Source organism: Zea mays, chromosome 5, assembly GCF_902167145.1.
Source record: "Zea mays cultivar B73 chromosome 5, Zm-B73-REFERENCE-NAM-5.0, whole genome shotgun sequence".
NCBI classification, from domain to species: Eukaryota; Viridiplantae; Streptophyta; class Magnoliopsida; order Poales; family Poaceae; genus Zea; species Zea mays.
The window spans coordinates 3,561,461-3,578,226 of NC_050100.1; the positions used below are offsets into that span (position 1 = coordinate 3,561,461).

The following is a 16,766-nucleotide window of genomic DNA, read 5'->3' on the forward strand; positions in this document are numbered from 1 at the left end:
CTGCCCATACCGGTGCACCGGACATCAAACAGTACATGTCCGGTGTGCACCGGACACCCAGGCGGGCCCACAAGTCAGAAGCTCCAACGGCTAGAATCCAACGGCAGTGATGACGTGGCAGGGGCACCGGACTGTCCGGTGTGCACCGGACTGTCCGGTGCGCCATCGAGCAGACGCCTCCAGCCAACGGTCACTTTTGGTGGTTGGGGCTATAAATACCCCAACCACCCCACCATTCATTGCATCCAAGTTTTCCACTTCTCAACTACTACAAGAGCTCTAGGCATTCAATTCTAGACACATTCAAAGAGATCAAATCCTCTCCAATTCCACACAAAACCCTAGTGACTAGAGAGAGTGATTTGCCGTGTTCATTTGAGCTCTTGCGCTTGGATTGCTTCCTTTCTTTCTCACTTGTTCTTGAGATCACAACTCCATTGTAATCAAGGCAAGAGGCACCAATTGTGTGGTGGCCCTTGCGGGGAAGTTTTGTTCCCGGCTTTGATTAGAGAAGAGAAGCTCACTCGGTCCGAGGGACCGTTTGAGAGAGGGAAGGGTTGAAAGAGACCCGGCCTTTGTGGCCTCCTCAACGGGGAGTAGGTTTGCAAGAACCGAACCTCGGGAAAACAAATCTCCGTGTCTCACTTGCTTATTCGCTTGGGATTTGTTTTGCGCCCTCTCTCGTGGACTCGTTTATATTTCTAACGCTAACCCGGCTTGTAGTTGTGTTTATATTTGTAAATTTCAGTTTCGCCCTATTCACCCCCCCTCTAGGCGACTATCACCCCTACCTGGCGCGCCAACTGTCGGCGTTTCGAGACAGGGGGGTCCCAAAGCCGACGAGTGAGTGTGCTGCGTGCCCCAGCCCAGATGGGTCGAGCGCGTGGGCGAGCGCGAAGGGGGGAGAGGCGAGGTGGCCGGAGTCGAGCGTGAGAGAGGTGGAAGTCCCGCGGCCTTCGTGTTCGTCCCGCGCCCAGGTCGGGTGCGCTTGCAGTAGGGGGGTTACAAGCGTCCACGCGGGTGAGGGAAGCGAGCGGCCCCAAGAGAGCGCCTGTCCCGTCCTCGGTCCCGCGCGGCCAACCTTCTCTAAGAAGGCCCTGGTCCTCCCTTTTATAGTCGTAAGGAGAGGATCCAGGTGTACAATGGGGGGTGTAGCAGAGTGCTACGTGTCTAGCGGAGAGAGAGCTAGCGCCCTAGGTACATGCCAATGTGGCAGCCGGAGAGGTCTTGGCACCTTGCTGGCGTGATGTCGTGGCTGTCGGAGGTGCGACGGAGCCTGGCAAAGGGACAGCTGTTGGAGCGGTCGAGTCCTTGCTGACGTCGCCCTGCTTCCGTAAGAGAGCTGGGGGCCGCTGTCGTCACAGAGCTTGTGGAGCGCCATCATTGCCCATCCGGCGGAGCTGGCCGGATGGGACGCCGGTCTTGTTCTCCGTGACCCGAGTCGATTCGGGGTAGTACGATGATGACGCTTCCTGTTGACGTGGTCGGTCTGTGCCCTAGGCGGGGTGACGTGGGGGCTCCTCCGAAGCCGAGGTTGAGTCTGTCTTCTGTTGCCGAGGCCGAGTCCGAGCCCTGGGGTCGGCCGAGGCGGAGGTCGTTTGGCCGAGGCCAGGGCGGAGTCCGAGCCCTGGGGTCGGGCGAGGCGGAGTTTCGTCGTCTTCCGGGTCTTAGCCCGAGTCCGAGCCCTGGGGTCGGGCGGAGCGGAGTTCGCCGTCTTCCGGGTCTTAGCCCGAGTCCGAGCCCTGGGGTCGGGCGGAGCGGAGTTCGCCGTCTTCCGGGTCTTAGCCCGAGTCCGAGCCCTGGGGTCGGGCGGAGCGGAGTTCGCCGTCTTCCGGGTCTTAGCCCGAGTCCGAGCCCTGGGGTCGGGCGGAGCGGAGTTCGCCGTGGCGCCTAAGGCAAGGCCTGATTGTCTGTCTGACTCACTCTTTGCGTTAAATGCTCCTGCAACTCGGTCAGTCGGTGTGGCGATTTAGTCAGGGTTGCTTCTGAGCGAAGCCAAGGCCTCGGGCGAGCCGGTGATGTGTCCGCCGTAAAAAGGGGGGCCTCGGGCGAGACGGAAGTCTCTCGAGGTCGGCTGCCCTTGGCCGAGGCTAGGCTCGGGTGAAGCGTGATCGAGTCACTCGTGTGGACTGATCCCTGACTTAATCGTACTCATCAGGCCTTTGCAGCTTTATGCTGATGGGGGTTACCAGCTGAGAATTAGGCATCTTGAGGGTACCCCTAATTATGGTCCCCGACAAAAAGGTAACTCTAAATGAACTACAACACAAGTAAAAAAACTATAAAGTCATTTTATTCTCTCCCTTGTTAAAAAAATAAACTACAAAGTCAAACAAGTCACGCCATATCTCAACCCAACCCCTACAACGACCTTGAAATATGCCTAACCCAGCCAAGTCACTTGAGACAGTTCAGTGGTAAAAGAAAGGTCAGTCATTGAACAACAACCAAAGCGACTTATGCCACCTCACTTCTACGTGTCATATAGAACACCCGTTAATTAAACTGTCCAAATCCGAAGACGAACAACGTACCACATTCTGTGATACAAAGAATTAAGCCCAAAAAAAAACAAATCTAAATGAACCAAAAAGTTTTTTTTTAAATTATCACGCCACAAGCCCACAACAACCAACAAGAGGAAAAATTTAGAAGAAAACAAGGCTTTTCCTTTATCGGACGTACCACCCAGAACCAAACTTGGTGGAACTTATATTCGCCTTTCGTCATAATTTATAATTCGTTTATTTTTTATCAAATTTGAACGGCTCGTCTTATTTAAACTAGATGAGTGCCCCGTGCGTTGCAACGGAAACACACAATACCATGATAACTTATATATATAATGTGTCTTATATTGTTATAAGAAAATGTTTCATAATTCATTTGTGATCCTAGCCATATATAAATTTTGTTATTTTAATTTAACTGTTTCACTACTACATTACAACAATCAGTATCATACAGACTTCGATATATATATACCATGATTTGCATGGTCTCATCATTGGAGAGCACGTGCCACACCTATCGGTAGAAGTTCCCTCGTACATCGTCAGTCATCAGGCACGCACAACCATACATGTTTGCTTAAATAAAAAGGCAAGTGTGTGCGTTTGCGAAGAGAATTAAAGGCAGGCCAGCACAAAAGCTACCTCGGCGATGGCAAGTGGTCATTGTTGTCGGTCCTCCTCTGCGTCACCTCTGTCGCTAAGATGACGCCACAGTCTTTGATATAGTAGTCGTCGAACGCGCGTGACATGGCGAGTACCGATGACTTTTGGCTGGGCTGCTAAACGAAGTGCACCCCGGGCTCATCAGCGAGGTAGTACACCTAGCCGTTGCACCTCCAGATGTGCTACTCCTCTACATACATCTTGTTCGAGGACACTCACAACATCAACAACAACCGTCGTCCCAGCGCACAAGAATTTATGGCCGGTCAGTAGCGACTTACGTGGCCGGTTGAGCTTCAGGTGGATGATGAGCTAGATGGCGTGACGGCGCCGTCGTCGGATGCGGTGCCCAGAACAACCCGAGAGTCGCCGGCGTTGGCAACGACTATGAGGTCCCTCGTTTGAATATGGACAGCGGTGTAGCCGCTCTGGACCGCGTCCAAGCGACGGCTGCGCCGGAGCTTGCCGAACATAGCGACGCATGCGGCCAAGTAGGACTGCTTCCAGAGGTCGAACTGGCAGTTGTCAAGCTTCTTCTCATCGTCGATGAGCGACGCCAACGCGAGCGCCTCCTGCCAGTGGTGTTTGTTCGGGGTTTCCAAGTAAGAAACATGGATTCATCTTTGGCGTTAGTTTATAAAAATGACTCACAAGTCGGATCCATGGACAAAATATTACGGAGAATAAATGTCACACATATAAAAAAGGAATTTAAGTTGAAAACTTATTCAAACAAAAGAAGTTGCATGCAAGGCTCTTCTTTAAATACTACTCTCTCCATCCAAAAATATAATTCGGGAATCTCGTTGATAATTATCTACTAATACACATTGTGTAAGGGTAGCAGGTGGGCTTTGGGAGAGATGTAGTAGATATTTTTACTGTAACAAATATTAACATAAACACACATGTGGTGTAGTGGTAGCTACGAGCACATTTACTTGAGAGGTCGCGGGTTCGAATCCCATTAGGGCCACATTTGTGTTTTTTTAATTTAATTTTAGCTAGGCGTGGGATGCACGTGGGAATGGGAATGAGCTTTGCGGGGAGAGGAAATGAGAAAGACAGTGCGGGGAGGGACACAATTGGGAATGGGAAACGGGTCAGGACACAGTTGGGAATGGGAATGAAAACACACAAGAGTTCGGAATGGGAATGGCAGAACCAGGAATGAGGCAGCCTACCCCTTAGAGTCTTAATAGGTAGTATATAGATTTTATAGTAAAATAGGAAATTCAAAAGACATACTTAAAGTATATTAGTAAAATATATCAAATAAAAATAATAACTATTATAAATTTTTAATAAAATAAACCAGTCAAACAAAATAAAAATTGAAACGAGTATTTAAGGTATTTGTTTCGTTCCAGAGTATAGTGGGACATTTTTCTCTTAATTTTTTGTTGTTTGAAAACGTTCCATGTAGGAAAAAAAATGTTTCTAAGAATTATATTTAAATGTTGAATCATCTGAATTCCTAAAATCTTTCGAACAGAGTCGCTTGTGGCTTCATCCTAACTAACTCTGGAACCAAACATGCCACATCACTCCGACGTGTCACACAAACCACATGCCAAACCCCCACATCTATCACAAGAAAAAGCTTCCAGAAAAAGAGTCACATCTTTCACAAAAAAAGGAACATTAACCAAAGGCGAACGATTTTCTGATGGAAAAGCAAAGCAACCAAGAGAAAAATCCGCAGCAAAAAAGACAAATCTATCTAAATCTAAAATGAAATAAAACTAAAGCTTCCAAAAAAGAAAAATATATATTATGCCACGTCTCGCACCATGGATTTGGTCTGGTCTATGACGAATGGGCCCAAACCACCTGAAAAGGAAAGGAGAGCTTCACGGAACAAACAGAACAGAAAAAGGAGAATAAAAAGGAAAAGAACGAAGAATGAAAAGGGGGAAAAAAACAGGGCACCCTCACGGCGAACTCCCCACCTCCTATCGCCCCCCTCTCTCTAGCGCCGCACAAATCTCTCCTCCCCCGCTCGCCCTCGCTGCATTGGGCGCCGCCAAGCCCCCGCCGGATAGAGAGGACGAGAAGCGGCGTGGCTGCGGGAGGAGCGGGCGGCATGTGCGACCTGGTGGCCCGCACGGGCCGGCACCAGCAGCGGTACGAGGATGGCCGTCGGCTAGTGGCCGGGTACGCGTTGGGCTACCTCTGACTGGTCGATTGATCGATTCTCTTGCCAATCATTGCTCCTAGTGCTTCAAGGTTCCTTCCTCACTAGATTCGATTGGGTTGGGGCCGATGGCTACGTGCGTGCTCATTGCCGTCTTGACCTAAATGCGGCGCCGTGGCGGTGCGCGTCGTATTCGTTGGCCAGCGTACGGCGCGCTAGTATTGGTCTTGGCGAGTGGATCGTTGCGGGTGTGGCGGTGTGCCACCGGGGGTCGATTGTTTTGTTTATTCCGGTGGATTTGCTGGCGTATGGATATGTTTTTTTTTTCTGGTGTTTGTTAAATAAAAATACTTGCTGTCAACAGTGGGGTGTATCTGCGAATTGATGCATATGTACAGTGGGCAGGAGGTCTTGATCAATGCACAGTATCTAGCTTGTAAGTCTGGTGATAGCGACAGTACTGAGATCACTGTTTGTTTGTTTTGCTTAGATGGCGGCATGTTAATATATGCTAGGAATTGTGGTGGGATGTGTCTACCCCGAAGCGAGATGTAAAAGCAGTTCTGTTTGCTTGTTTACATTGATATTAGGGCCTAATGGAAATGAATACTGGTATATGATGAATAGTTTGTCTCCCAACACAAGAAGTGGTTCTTTAGTTCACTTCAAATAAGTATTGATAGATGGACGATAGATACAGTTCGGATTAATTGGTACTATTTGTGTATTCCTGTCAGCGTTGTTGATAGCAAAAGGCACTGAATCAGTGCTCATAATCCAGGTGCTTGTTCATGATTGCTGCCGTTTTGGTCCACACGTTCTCTTCTAGGGGCTTATATAGCTTCTGTTTTTTCTTTAGCTAGAACAGATTATGCTATACCTTCTGTCCAGTTTGTGGCTTCTCTTCAGCTTGTAGTAATATAGTGCCTATCATGAGACATGTAGGAATAATAGCAATACGCCAACACCAGAATATATGTAAGGCTTCTCAGGATATTTACATATCAGCATGTAGCTACACTATAAAAGGGACCCTAGCCTAAAGTGGGGATCAAAATGACCCATGTTTGATTAGGCAATTAGCCAATTACTATCTGTTAGGGTTGATTGAGAGTAGCAAAAAAAAAGGGGGGGGGGGGGGGGTAAACTATCTATCTGTGTGTGTTATCGTTATTTCTCCATAGTCACCGGTGTTTAATGTGTTTAAAGTGTTTCAGAAATTGATCTTCTTCGTGTTTCCTTGTCCTCCTGTGTTCTATTTGTCCACTCCTGATATTTACGATTCTAGATGCTTGTCTTTACCAAGCCTGCCACTGATATATTACTACTTTAGTTCCTACCTGATTTGGATTCCTAACGTGATTTTGACACCACAGAAATCTGTTCTACTGTACTGCAGCCTTTGCGTTTATGGATATAAGAAACATTGGCACTTATTCATAGTGGCATATCTATGTATTTCTGAATAATTTCATTTTCTCTGCAGATGCATACCATTTAGGTATAGAGCTAACAATGATGAAACCTCTGGTGACAAAACTAAGAAAGTCGTGGAAGTTCTCATGATAAATTCCCAGAGCGGACCTGGTCTTTTGTTTCCAAAGGTACTGTACTGTAAACATCTCCATCTGAAATACACATGCAACAATTAGAAAGTGGACATAGCCTTTTGTTTCCAAAGGTATTACTGTTAACATCTTCCTCTGAAATCCATTGCTAGTTGTTTACATGGATGACAACTTTTATTGCATACTTATTCTGTTTCTGTGTTTTCACATAACTACATCGGAACCATTATATACCCTATAGCAGTGCATATTATTATTTCAATTAGTTCCCAAGTGCCAGTGTGTCTTAAGTCAGCAATCCAGGAAATCCAGATGAAGTAACTGGAATGTCTGAGTTGCCGATCTGGATTCCTTGGGCTGTTTATGGGCTTGTTTGCAAGCTTAGTTATTTTCATAAACCTGTTGTAAATGTCACTGGGATGCCATGTAGAGATTTTTTTATGTTTGTTTTCTTGTTGCAGGGAGGATGGGAAAATGATGAAACTGTTGAAGAGGCAGCAGCTCGAGAAGCTATAGAAGAAGCCGGAGTTCGAGGTGATATAGTGGTAAGATGCCTATAAAGATAGTGCTTTTCTAAACTACTTTTCATCTTGCCCTTTTTTTGTTTAATTTTTTTCAGTAGTTAATGTATGCCATGTGCTGACATGTTTTCCTGTGCTTCTATCTCGACTTATTCATGAAACTGATATTCTTGGATGATACAGAAACTCGTTGTTCACTGTATTAGAATTATTCTTTTATGCTTGGTTGACATGCCACATCTTTTTAGACTTGGCTGTAGTAAGCTACTAATGCAATTTTATCGCTATTCAGAATTATGCCTTTTGTTCTCCCACTTGATCATATGTTGCTGTTATTATTGCTGTATGCCCCAAATTGGAGTTACTGGCATACAGTTATAATCTTTGCAGTGTGCAACTCCCTTGAAAACCTGAAACTATGTTGAAAAAAGGTGTAATAGTTTATAGTTTGATAACCATTATCCTTGCAATCCATCATATTTCTTGCTGTTATTGAGTCAGGTCAGAAGCTTTACGTTTATAATCTTAGCACTTGCCTTTGTCCTGCTGTCTTCCTCATAGTCTTATACTCAAAAGTTCTATGAGACATACTGATTAATATCCTGTAGTCGAAATGTTTAATGATGCGCAACCTGTACAACTAACAACATTTGCTGGTGGTAAAGAAATTATATTTTGCTGGCGCGCACTTTTGTAAGAACTATCAATTAAAGCTTATCTAGAGCCAGGCATACATTCTTAGTGGAAGAAACATGAGATGCACATTGTGTAGTGTTCTCGGTGGTTCATGACGCTGATGTTGAACTAGTTACTTCGACTGGATTTATTGTTTGTTGCTTGGTCAGGCATGTCCTTCATCTGCCACAAGTGGGAACTCTTTTGGCCAATCTTAAGGTTGTAACTGACATTCTAGTCTGAATGTTGGATAGCACAATCGAGATTGCCATTTGTTCCTGCTTGTTGCTCCTATAACACTTTTGTGGCTGTAGCATGCAGGATGTTTACATAGTGTAAGACCCATGAGGTCAATGATTATCTTTTTCTAGAAGGGTCTGGTATCTCGATGAACACATGTGGTGCCAATGAAGGCAGCATTTACTCTTTTTTCCCCTCCTCTTGTACTTAGTGCTGCATCATGATGAAACAGTGTCCAGTGCTTGACCTTGATGACAATAGATGCTTATATGCTGCTAGCTTTTATCTGTCATTCAATTTCGCGAAAGTGCCTGTTGCAACACATTGTTCTTGCTTGTATAATGCTGTTTGCTTTCGGATTTCAGCATTTTCTGGGGTCGTATGACTTCAAAAGCAAGACACATCAAGATGCGTGCTGCCCTGAGGGTATGTGCAGGGCTGCAGTGTTTGCGCTGCATGTAAAGGAAGAGCTGAACTCATGGCCTGAGCAGAGCACCCGGCAGAGGACCTGGCTCACGGTTCCTGAAGCTGCATCCAGGTGCCGGTACCAGTGGATGGAAGAGGCCTTGCTCACAGGCTTCTCTGACTGGCACGACAAGTGGAGCATAGGTGACGGCGGTGGCGGCGGTGCCAACTGTGTGACCCGGCCTAACTGCTGATGAACCCATCTGCAGTCGTCCAATTTGTCCATCCTCCCCCATTTCCCCTAGGCTCCGACATTGCGTAACGCAATAAATACAGTGTACTTCTCTCGATGCTGGGTTGGTCATTGACCCTTGGATGGTTATCTTAGTTATTAGTGGGACGAGGTATATAGTATTTATATCTGATGAAGACGAGAATTCTCACAACTTTTAAGTGTCGATTCTCGTGCCTGTTTATTTCTCGGTTTCAGGTCAGCTGCAGCCTGCAGGCAGGCACGCACCCTGCGCACTTTGTAACTCTGCTCCTGATTCTGGAGATGCACATCCTGTGTATGAACTGAACTGGTATAACTTGAAAATAACTGTTAAGTCAACCATGCATATGTACTCTAAGGCGGAAGTGGCGCATGATCTTAAACATCTATAAATCTACTTGCTTGGCTATGGCAAGAACATCAGTTCAAAAGGGGAAAAAGAAAACATGCTGCCTAATTTGTGTGTATGAAGTCCTAAACCCTAGTAATAAATAAAACTAACAACAATATGCTTTTGCGGCAAAAGAAAGGACCAACCGTGCAAGATTGTTATAAAATATACACATATATTGTAGTGAGAACTGAGAAGATACGTGCAGTGTGTTTTGACATTAGTAGTGCACGCACGCATATGATCCCCATGCACCGAAAGAAACGATAAGGCAAAAAGAGAGAAAATGCATGGTTCCAACTTCCAACCAAGAGCTAGCTAGTCAAAGCTAGCTAGAATCGGATGCATCAGAACCCCGAACAATGAGAAGGGTGGCTGCGCTTTCTGAAAAGAGAACGTAGATGACAAATATATAGAACGATGGTGCTTATTACTCCAACGAGTCCAAGCAGTTTTAATTGAGATGCAGCTCGATCACGTACGTCGTCTACAATGGCGTGTGGAACTGTGAACGCATGGACGTGTACGGGACACCAGTGCAGATCTAGACGCATTTTATAACTACTACTAATGCTGCTCCGATCCTTTTTTGCATTCAGTGGAAGAATATGTTCCGCTCCGCTCCTATTTAATTTGCTTCCACACGCAATAAAGATCGATCGAGACCATTGTACGTACTAGCCAGGGATGGAAATAGCCATGGATTTTATTAGTGGGACTATGGTTTTAATTTTATTTATTTTCACTAGCTTCTAAAACATTATATTCATCAATGTCGTACTTCTAGTTATAAACAAGTTCACAAATTATAATCAACCGTGCAGTATATATCTATTCTTTGACAAAGTTCATCCAGATGCAAAATGCACGGTCACAACAACTACTAGATCCATCGGAGGGGTTTACAGCGAGACCACGCCAGGCGCCCAAGCCAAATGGCCGATAGCCGCGGCCCACGGCCCAGTGTCCCTGTCCTCAGAACAAGTCTTCCAACGCCGCCCCCAAGCCGCAGGAACGCCGCCACCCGCCGCCGACTGCAGCTTCCGGCTCCGGCGTGCGCTCAGCTCAACTGCTCCAAGCCTCCAGCTCTCGCTTCATTGCTTCAACGCATGGGCAATCACCAAGGTAGAATGATAATATCGAATGAAGCTGTTCATGTAGGCCATCCCTAACTGACATTTTACTTGTGGGATTGGTCGCCTTCTCGAGCCCAGGGCCCATACACGATTTGGCCCATGCGCGCTTTGTTCTGGCGTTCATGTATAAACCATTTGTTTCTTTGGCACATGAAGACAGAACTACCCTACTGCTTCGTGAAGACGATGGAGTGGCCACCGCCGTCGACGTCACCATCGCCGTCGCTGGTGGTGCGCAGCCCCAGGCAGACAGTCAGCCTGATCCGCAACCGGCGACCCCATCGTGACTGGGCCCCCTCATCGAGGTCTCCCTCTTTCGCCGCCCGTGACCATGGCCCCAAGCCGTCGGAGGTGTACGGATTCGTTGGATCCATCACCACCGTCATTGCCACCGCCGTGTACCTCGCCTGGGCATACACGCCCGAGCCCGTCCTCCGGTCACTCGGCATCACCTACTACCCTAGTAAGTATGACACGCTTCTCTTCTCCCCTTCACCCCCCCTTACTGTCTATGCCTTTTTTCTCCTTTCGTTTTTGTTCCTTGCTCTTGCTCACTCTGAAAAAAATCTATATCATCAGCAACACTGGGATAGACAGTTAGACACTGAATGGTTGCAATTCCGATGAAATCAAATGAAACCTGAAATTCATCAATGTGTGGCATGGACAGCCCTGCTGCTTGTATTATTATATTATTATAGCTTAAAAAACAGCTCGATTCGGATGGTTGCCACTTGCTGTAGCTGATTGCAGGCTTTTCCTTCGTTCAGGTACTGGGCACTGGCGGTGCCATCGTTCGTGGTTGTGACCGTGGTGCCGTCCATGGGCATCTACATGGGCCTCAACTTCGCTGCCACTCCTCCTCCGACTTCCTTCAGCACTATCTTCGGTGAGTGAGACTGAATCTCGTTCCTCGAAATGATCGTACTGTTTTGCATATTCTAGTTTTTATTTTTATTTTTTACATGTTGCCATTTTCTTGTTGTGATGGCTGATGATTGTTTCGCAGATGAAAAGAGTAGGGAGCACACAGCCTTTTCTCCTGCAACTGAGGATGAGAGGCCCATCGAACCCATCTCAGACATCGGTATTGATCGGATCAACAGTCTTATGTATGGTGATAGATGATTTCCCCCGGTGGAATATGAGTTTACCATGGATCGTCGGATTGGAAACAGATGCAAACGCGAAGGAAGATTTCCATGTCAGTTGAACTTTGTTTGGCAGTCCAGCTAAGAGTTATCGGTACTCGCTATGTCGCGCGCGTTCGACGACTACTATATTAAGGATTATGCTGTCATCTCGCGCCGGATGTGACGTAGAGGAGGATCGACATCAATGACCACTTGTCATCGTCGGGTAGCTTTTATGTCGGTCTGTCTTTAATTCTCTTCGCAAACACACACTTGTCTTTTTGTTTAAGCAAACATGTATGGTGGTGCGTGTCTGATGACTGACGATGTACGAGCGAACTTCTACCGGCAGGTGTCACACGTGCTCTCCAATGATGAGACCATACAAATTGTGGTATATATCAAAGTCTACATGATACAGATGGTTGTATTGTAGTAGTGAAACAGCTAAATTAAAATAACAAAATTTATGTATGACCAGGATCACAAATGGATTATGAAACATTTTCTTATAACAATATAAGATGAATTTTATATATAAGTTATCATGGTATTATATGTTCTCGTTGCAACACACGGTCACTCACCTAGTAGTTTAATAAGCTACCAGAAGAAAAGTGGAAAAATCTATGTATATAACTGTCGGCGTTTCGAGACAGGGGGGTCCCTAAGCCGACGAGTGAGTGTGCTGCGTGCCCCAGCCCAGATGGGTCGAGCGCGTGGGCGAGCGCGGAGGGGGGAGAGGCGAGGCGGCCGGAGCCGAGCGTGAGAGAGGTGGAAGTCCCGCGGCCTTCGTGTTCGTCCCGCGCCCAGGTCAGGTGCGCTTGCAGTAGGGGGGTTACAAGCGTCCACGCGGGTGAGGGAAGCGAGCGGCCCCAAGAGAGCGCCTGTCCCGTCCTCGGTCCCGCGCGGCCAACCTTCTCTGAGAAGGCCCTGGTCCTTCCTTTTATAGTCGTAAGGAGAGGACCCAGGTGTACAATGGGGATGTAGCAGAGTGCTACGTGTCTAGCGGAGGGAGAGCTAGTGCCCTAGGTACATGCCGATGTGGCAGCCGGAGAGATCTGGGCATCCTGCTGGCGTGATGTCGTGGCTATCGGTGGTGCGGCGGAGCCTGATGGAGGGACAGCTGTTGGAGCGGTCGAGTCCCTGCTGACGTTGTCCTGCTGCCGTAAGAGAGCTGGGGGCCGCCGTCGTCATAGAGCTCGTGGAGCGCCATCATTGCCCCTCTGGCGGAGCTGGCCGGACGAGACGCCGGTCTTGTTCTCCGTGACCCGAGTCGATTCGGGGTAGGGTGATGATGACGTTTCCTGTTGACGTGGCGGTCTGTGCTCTAGGCAGGGCGACGTGGGGTTTCCTCCGAAGCCGAGGTTGAGTCTTGCCTTCAGTTGCCGTGGCCGAGCCCGAGCCAGGGGGTCGGGCGAGGCGGAAGTCGTCCGGCCGAGGCCAGGGCGGAGTCCGAGCCCTGGGGTCGGGCGAGGCGGAGTTTCGTCGTCTTCCGGGTCTTAGCCTGAGTCCGAGCCCTGGGGTCGGGCGGAGCGGAGTTCGCCGTCTTCCGGGTCTTAGCCCGAGTCCGAGCCCTGGGGTCGGGCGGAGCGGAGTTCGCCGTCTTCCGGGTCTTAGCCCGAGTCCGAGCCCTGGGGTCGGGCGGAGCGGAGTTCGCCGTCTTCCGGGTCTTAGCCCGAGTCCGAGCCCTGGGGTCGGGCGGAGCGGAGTTCGCCGTCTTCCGGGTCTTAGCCCGAGTCCGAGCCCTGGGGTCGGGCGGAGCGGAGTTCGCCGTCTTCCGGGTCTTAGCCCGAGCCCTGGGGTCGGGCGGAGCGGAGTTCGCCGTCTTCCGGGTCTTAGCCCGAGTCCGAGCCCTGGGGTCGGGCGGAGCGGAGTTCGTCGTGGCGCCTTTGGCAGGGCCTAATTGCCTGTCAGACTCACTCTGTCGAGTGGCACTGCAGTCGGAGTGGCGCAGGCGGCGCTGTCCTTCTGTCAGACTGGCCAGTGGAGCGGTGGAGTGACGGCGGTCACCTCGGCTCTGCCGGGGGCGCGTGTCAGGATAGAGGTGTCAGGCCACCTTTGCGTTAAATGCCCCTGCAATTTGGTCAGTCGGTGTGGTGATTCAGTCAAGGTTGCTTCTGAGCGAAGCCAAGGCCTTGGGCAAGCCGGTGATGTGTCCGCCATAAAAAGGGGGCCTCGGGCGAGACGGAAGTCTCTCGAGGTCGGCTGCCTTCGGCCGAGGCTAGGCTTGGGTGAAGCGTGATCGAGTCACTCGTGTGGACTGATCCCTGACTTAATCGTGCCCATCAGGCCTTTGCAGCTTTATGCTGATGGGGGTTACCAGCTGAGAATTAGGCGTCTTGAGGGTACCCCTAATTATGGTCCCCGACAGTAGCCCCCGAGCCTCGAAGGGAGTGTTAACACTCGCTTGGAGGCTTTTGTCGCACTTTTTTGCAAGGGGACCAGCCTTTCTCGGTTGCATTTTGTTCCGGTGGGTGCGCGCGAGCGCACCCGCCGGGTGTAGCCCCCGAGGCCTCGGAGGAGTGGTTACACTCCTTCGAGGTCTTAATACTTCGCTTAACGCTTCGGCTGGTCTGGTCGTTCCCTCATGCGAACTGGTCGTAGCCCGGGTGCACGGTCGGGGCCCAAGCTCTCGGGCTGGTATGTTGACGCTGTCAACGATTTGGCCGGAGCCGGTTTTTGCGAGAGCAGCCCCCGAGCCTCTGCACAGGGCGAGAGGACGATCAGGGACAGACTCGGCTTTTTACATACGCCCCTACGTCGCCTTTCCGCAAGGAGGAGGGGGGGAGTGCGCCATGTTACCCTCGATGGGCACCGAACATGGTGTCTCCGGTGAGCTGCAAGCGGGTAATCCGAGTGGACGTCCGTGCCCCGTTCGTTGGGGGTCGGCTAGGGGCCCAGAGGCACGCCCAAAAGTACCTGCGGGTGACTTGCCGGACCCGGTCCTCTGGCGACGGGGTCCGAGGGCTCGATGCCTCCCTCCGATGGGATTCCGTTACAAGATCGTTCCCGCTGGTCTCGGATATGTCCTAGGGTACCTCGGGAGCGCAGCCCGAGCCTCGGTTATGTATCGAACGTACCCCTGGTCATCCCTTGCTCGGTGTCTGAGGCGACTGTGAACCCTTCGGGGGCCAGCCTTCGAACCCCTGATCAGTAATGGGCGCGGAGCCCGAGTAGCCTGAGGCGGCCATGGAGCCCTTCGGGGGGCTGGCCTTCGAACCCCTGACCAGTAGTGGGTGTCGGGCCCACGCGATCTGAGGCGGCTGTTGAACCCTCGGGGGGCCAGCCTTCGAACCCCTGATCAGTAATGGGGGGCGCGGAGCCCGGTTCCTTCGCGGAGAAGGATCCCTCTCGGGGTATCCCCCTTCCCCGGTCCCTGTTGCAAGAGATAGAGAAAGAGGAAAACGGAAAAGGATACGAAATCAGACGACGTGGCGTACCTTTTCTGACGCGGTTATTAAGGCGAAGGTGAAGCGTCGCGCGCTCCTCCCGCCAGAAGCGCCGCGTGTCCCGCCGCGGAGTTAATGCGACGGGGCGAGTGGTTGGCGGGGCGGCCGTTGCGCGCGGGTGATCCGTTCGAGGAACGGGTCACGGGTGCACCGTCTTCACGCCGTGAGAGGAGGCTCTCTTGCTGTCTCAGGATGGGACGTGAGCCTGGCTGACGACGTGACCGCTGCGCCCGCCCGCCTACCACCGCTATTACTGCCGGCCCACTTTCGGTCGCTTTGACCGACGCGCCAGTCTGGCGCTGTTGGGTCGCCTCGAGTCGTGGCATAGGCTTCGCAACCGAAGAAGCGCGACGGTGGCACAAGTGGCGGTGCGGTTGCTTGCATGCAGCAACTGGCGTGCCAGTTGCTCGACGCGTGGGCCTGGGCCCCAGGCTGGCGTGCCAGAAGTTGGAGAAGCGCGTCCATCTGGCGCGGTTGCATGCCGCCTGCATGGCTGCTCGCCCCTTCTGCCCGTTGGTCTGGGCGGAAATGGGGGGTTGAAAGGGAATTAGGCTTACACCTAGTTCCTAAATAATTTTGGTGGTTGAATTGCCCAACACAAATATTGGACTGACTAGTTTGCTCTAGTGTATAAGATGTACAGGTGCAAAAGGTTCACATCTAGCCAATAAAAAGATCAAGTGTTGGATTCAATAAAGGAGCAAAGGGGCAACCGAGGGCACCCCTGGTCTGGCGCACCGGACTGTCCGGTGTGCCACCGGACAGTGAACAGTACCTGTCCGGTGCACCAGGGAACTCAGACTCAACCTCTTCACCCTCGGGATTTCTCGGAAGACGGCGCGCTATAATTCACCGGACTGTCCGGTGCTCCAAGGAAGCTCGGCCTCCTGAACTCACCAGCCTCGGGTTCGCGCGACAGCCGCTCCGCTAAAATTCACCGGACTGTCCGGTGTGCCAGCGGAGCAACGGCTCCCTGCGGCGCCAACGGCTCCCTGCGGCGCCAACGGCTCCCTGCGGCGCCAACGGCTCCCTGCGGTGCATTAAATGCGCGCGCAGCGCGCGCAGAAGTCAGAATCGCCCATATCGGTGCACCGGACATCAAACAGTACATGTCCGGTGTGCACCGGACACCCAGGCGGGCCCACAAGTCAGAAGCTCCAACGGCTAGAATCTAACGGCAGTGATGACATGGCAGGGGCACCGGACTGTCCGGTGTGCACCGGACTGTCCGGTGCGCCATCGAACAGAAGCCTCCAGCCAACGGTCAAGTTTGGTGGTTGGGGCTATAAATACCCCAACCACCCCACATTCATTGTCATCCAAGTTTTCCAACCTCTAACCACTTACAAGAGCTAGGCATTCAATTCTAGACACATACAAAGAGATCAAATCCTCTCCAATTCCACTCAAGCCTTTAGTGACTAGCGAGAGAGATTTGCCGTGTTCTTTTGAGCTCTTGCGCTTGGATCGCATTCTTTCTTTCTCTTTTGCTCTTGTGATCAACACTCAATTGTAACCGAGGCAAGAGGCACCGATTGTGTGGTGGCCCTTGCGGGGAAGTTTTGTTCCCGGTTGATTGAGAAGAAGGAAAGCTCACTCGGTCCGAGGGACCGTTTGAGAGAGGGAAGGGTTGAAAGAGACCCGGCCTTTGTGGCCTC

The 16,766-nt window shown here is 50.5% G+C and overlaps 2 protein-coding genes across 4 annotated transcripts; both read left to right on the top strand.

The window, feature by feature from the left end:
• The first annotated feature begins 5,042 nt into the window (after positions 1 to 5,042).
• LOC118471978 (nudix hydrolase 16, mitochondrial) lies at positions 5,043 to 9,335 on the top strand. The gene is made up of 4 exons (XM_035958918.1): positions 5,043 to 5,333; positions 6,800 to 6,917; positions 7,343 to 7,426; positions 8,683 to 9,335. The coding sequence occupies exons 1-4, from the start codon at positions 5,263 to 5,265 to the stop codon at positions 8,974 to 8,976; spliced, it is 567 nt and encodes a 188-aa protein (XP_035814811.1). The 5' UTR covers positions 5,043 to 5,262; the 3' UTR covers positions 8,977 to 9,335.
• Positions 9,336 to 10,304: 969 nt separating this feature from the next.
• On the top strand, positions 10,305 to 12,074 carry LOC118471979 (phosphatidylinositol N-acetylglucosaminyltransferase subunit P). Of its 3 annotated transcripts, none has more exons than XR_004849331.1 (4): positions 10,305 to 10,512; positions 10,680 to 10,986; positions 11,294 to 11,412; positions 11,533 to 12,074. XR_004849331.1 is itself a non-coding variant. In XM_035958920.1 (4 exons), the coding sequence occupies exons 2-4, from the start codon at positions 10,710 to 10,712 to the stop codon at positions 11,649 to 11,651; spliced, it is 519 nt and encodes a 172-aa protein (XP_035814813.1). In that variant the 5' UTR covers positions 10,355 to 10,512; positions 10,680 to 10,709; the 3' UTR covers positions 11,652 to 12,074. The 3 variants fall into 3 exon arrangements, 2 of the variants coding, with proteins under 2 accessions (XP_035814812.1, XP_035814813.1); XM_035958920.1 differs by having other exon boundaries at positions 10,355 to 10,512; positions 10,680 to 10,990; XM_035958919.1 differs by having other exon boundaries at positions 10,354 to 10,990.
• The last annotated feature ends 4,692 nt before the right edge of the window (positions 12,075 to 16,766 follow it).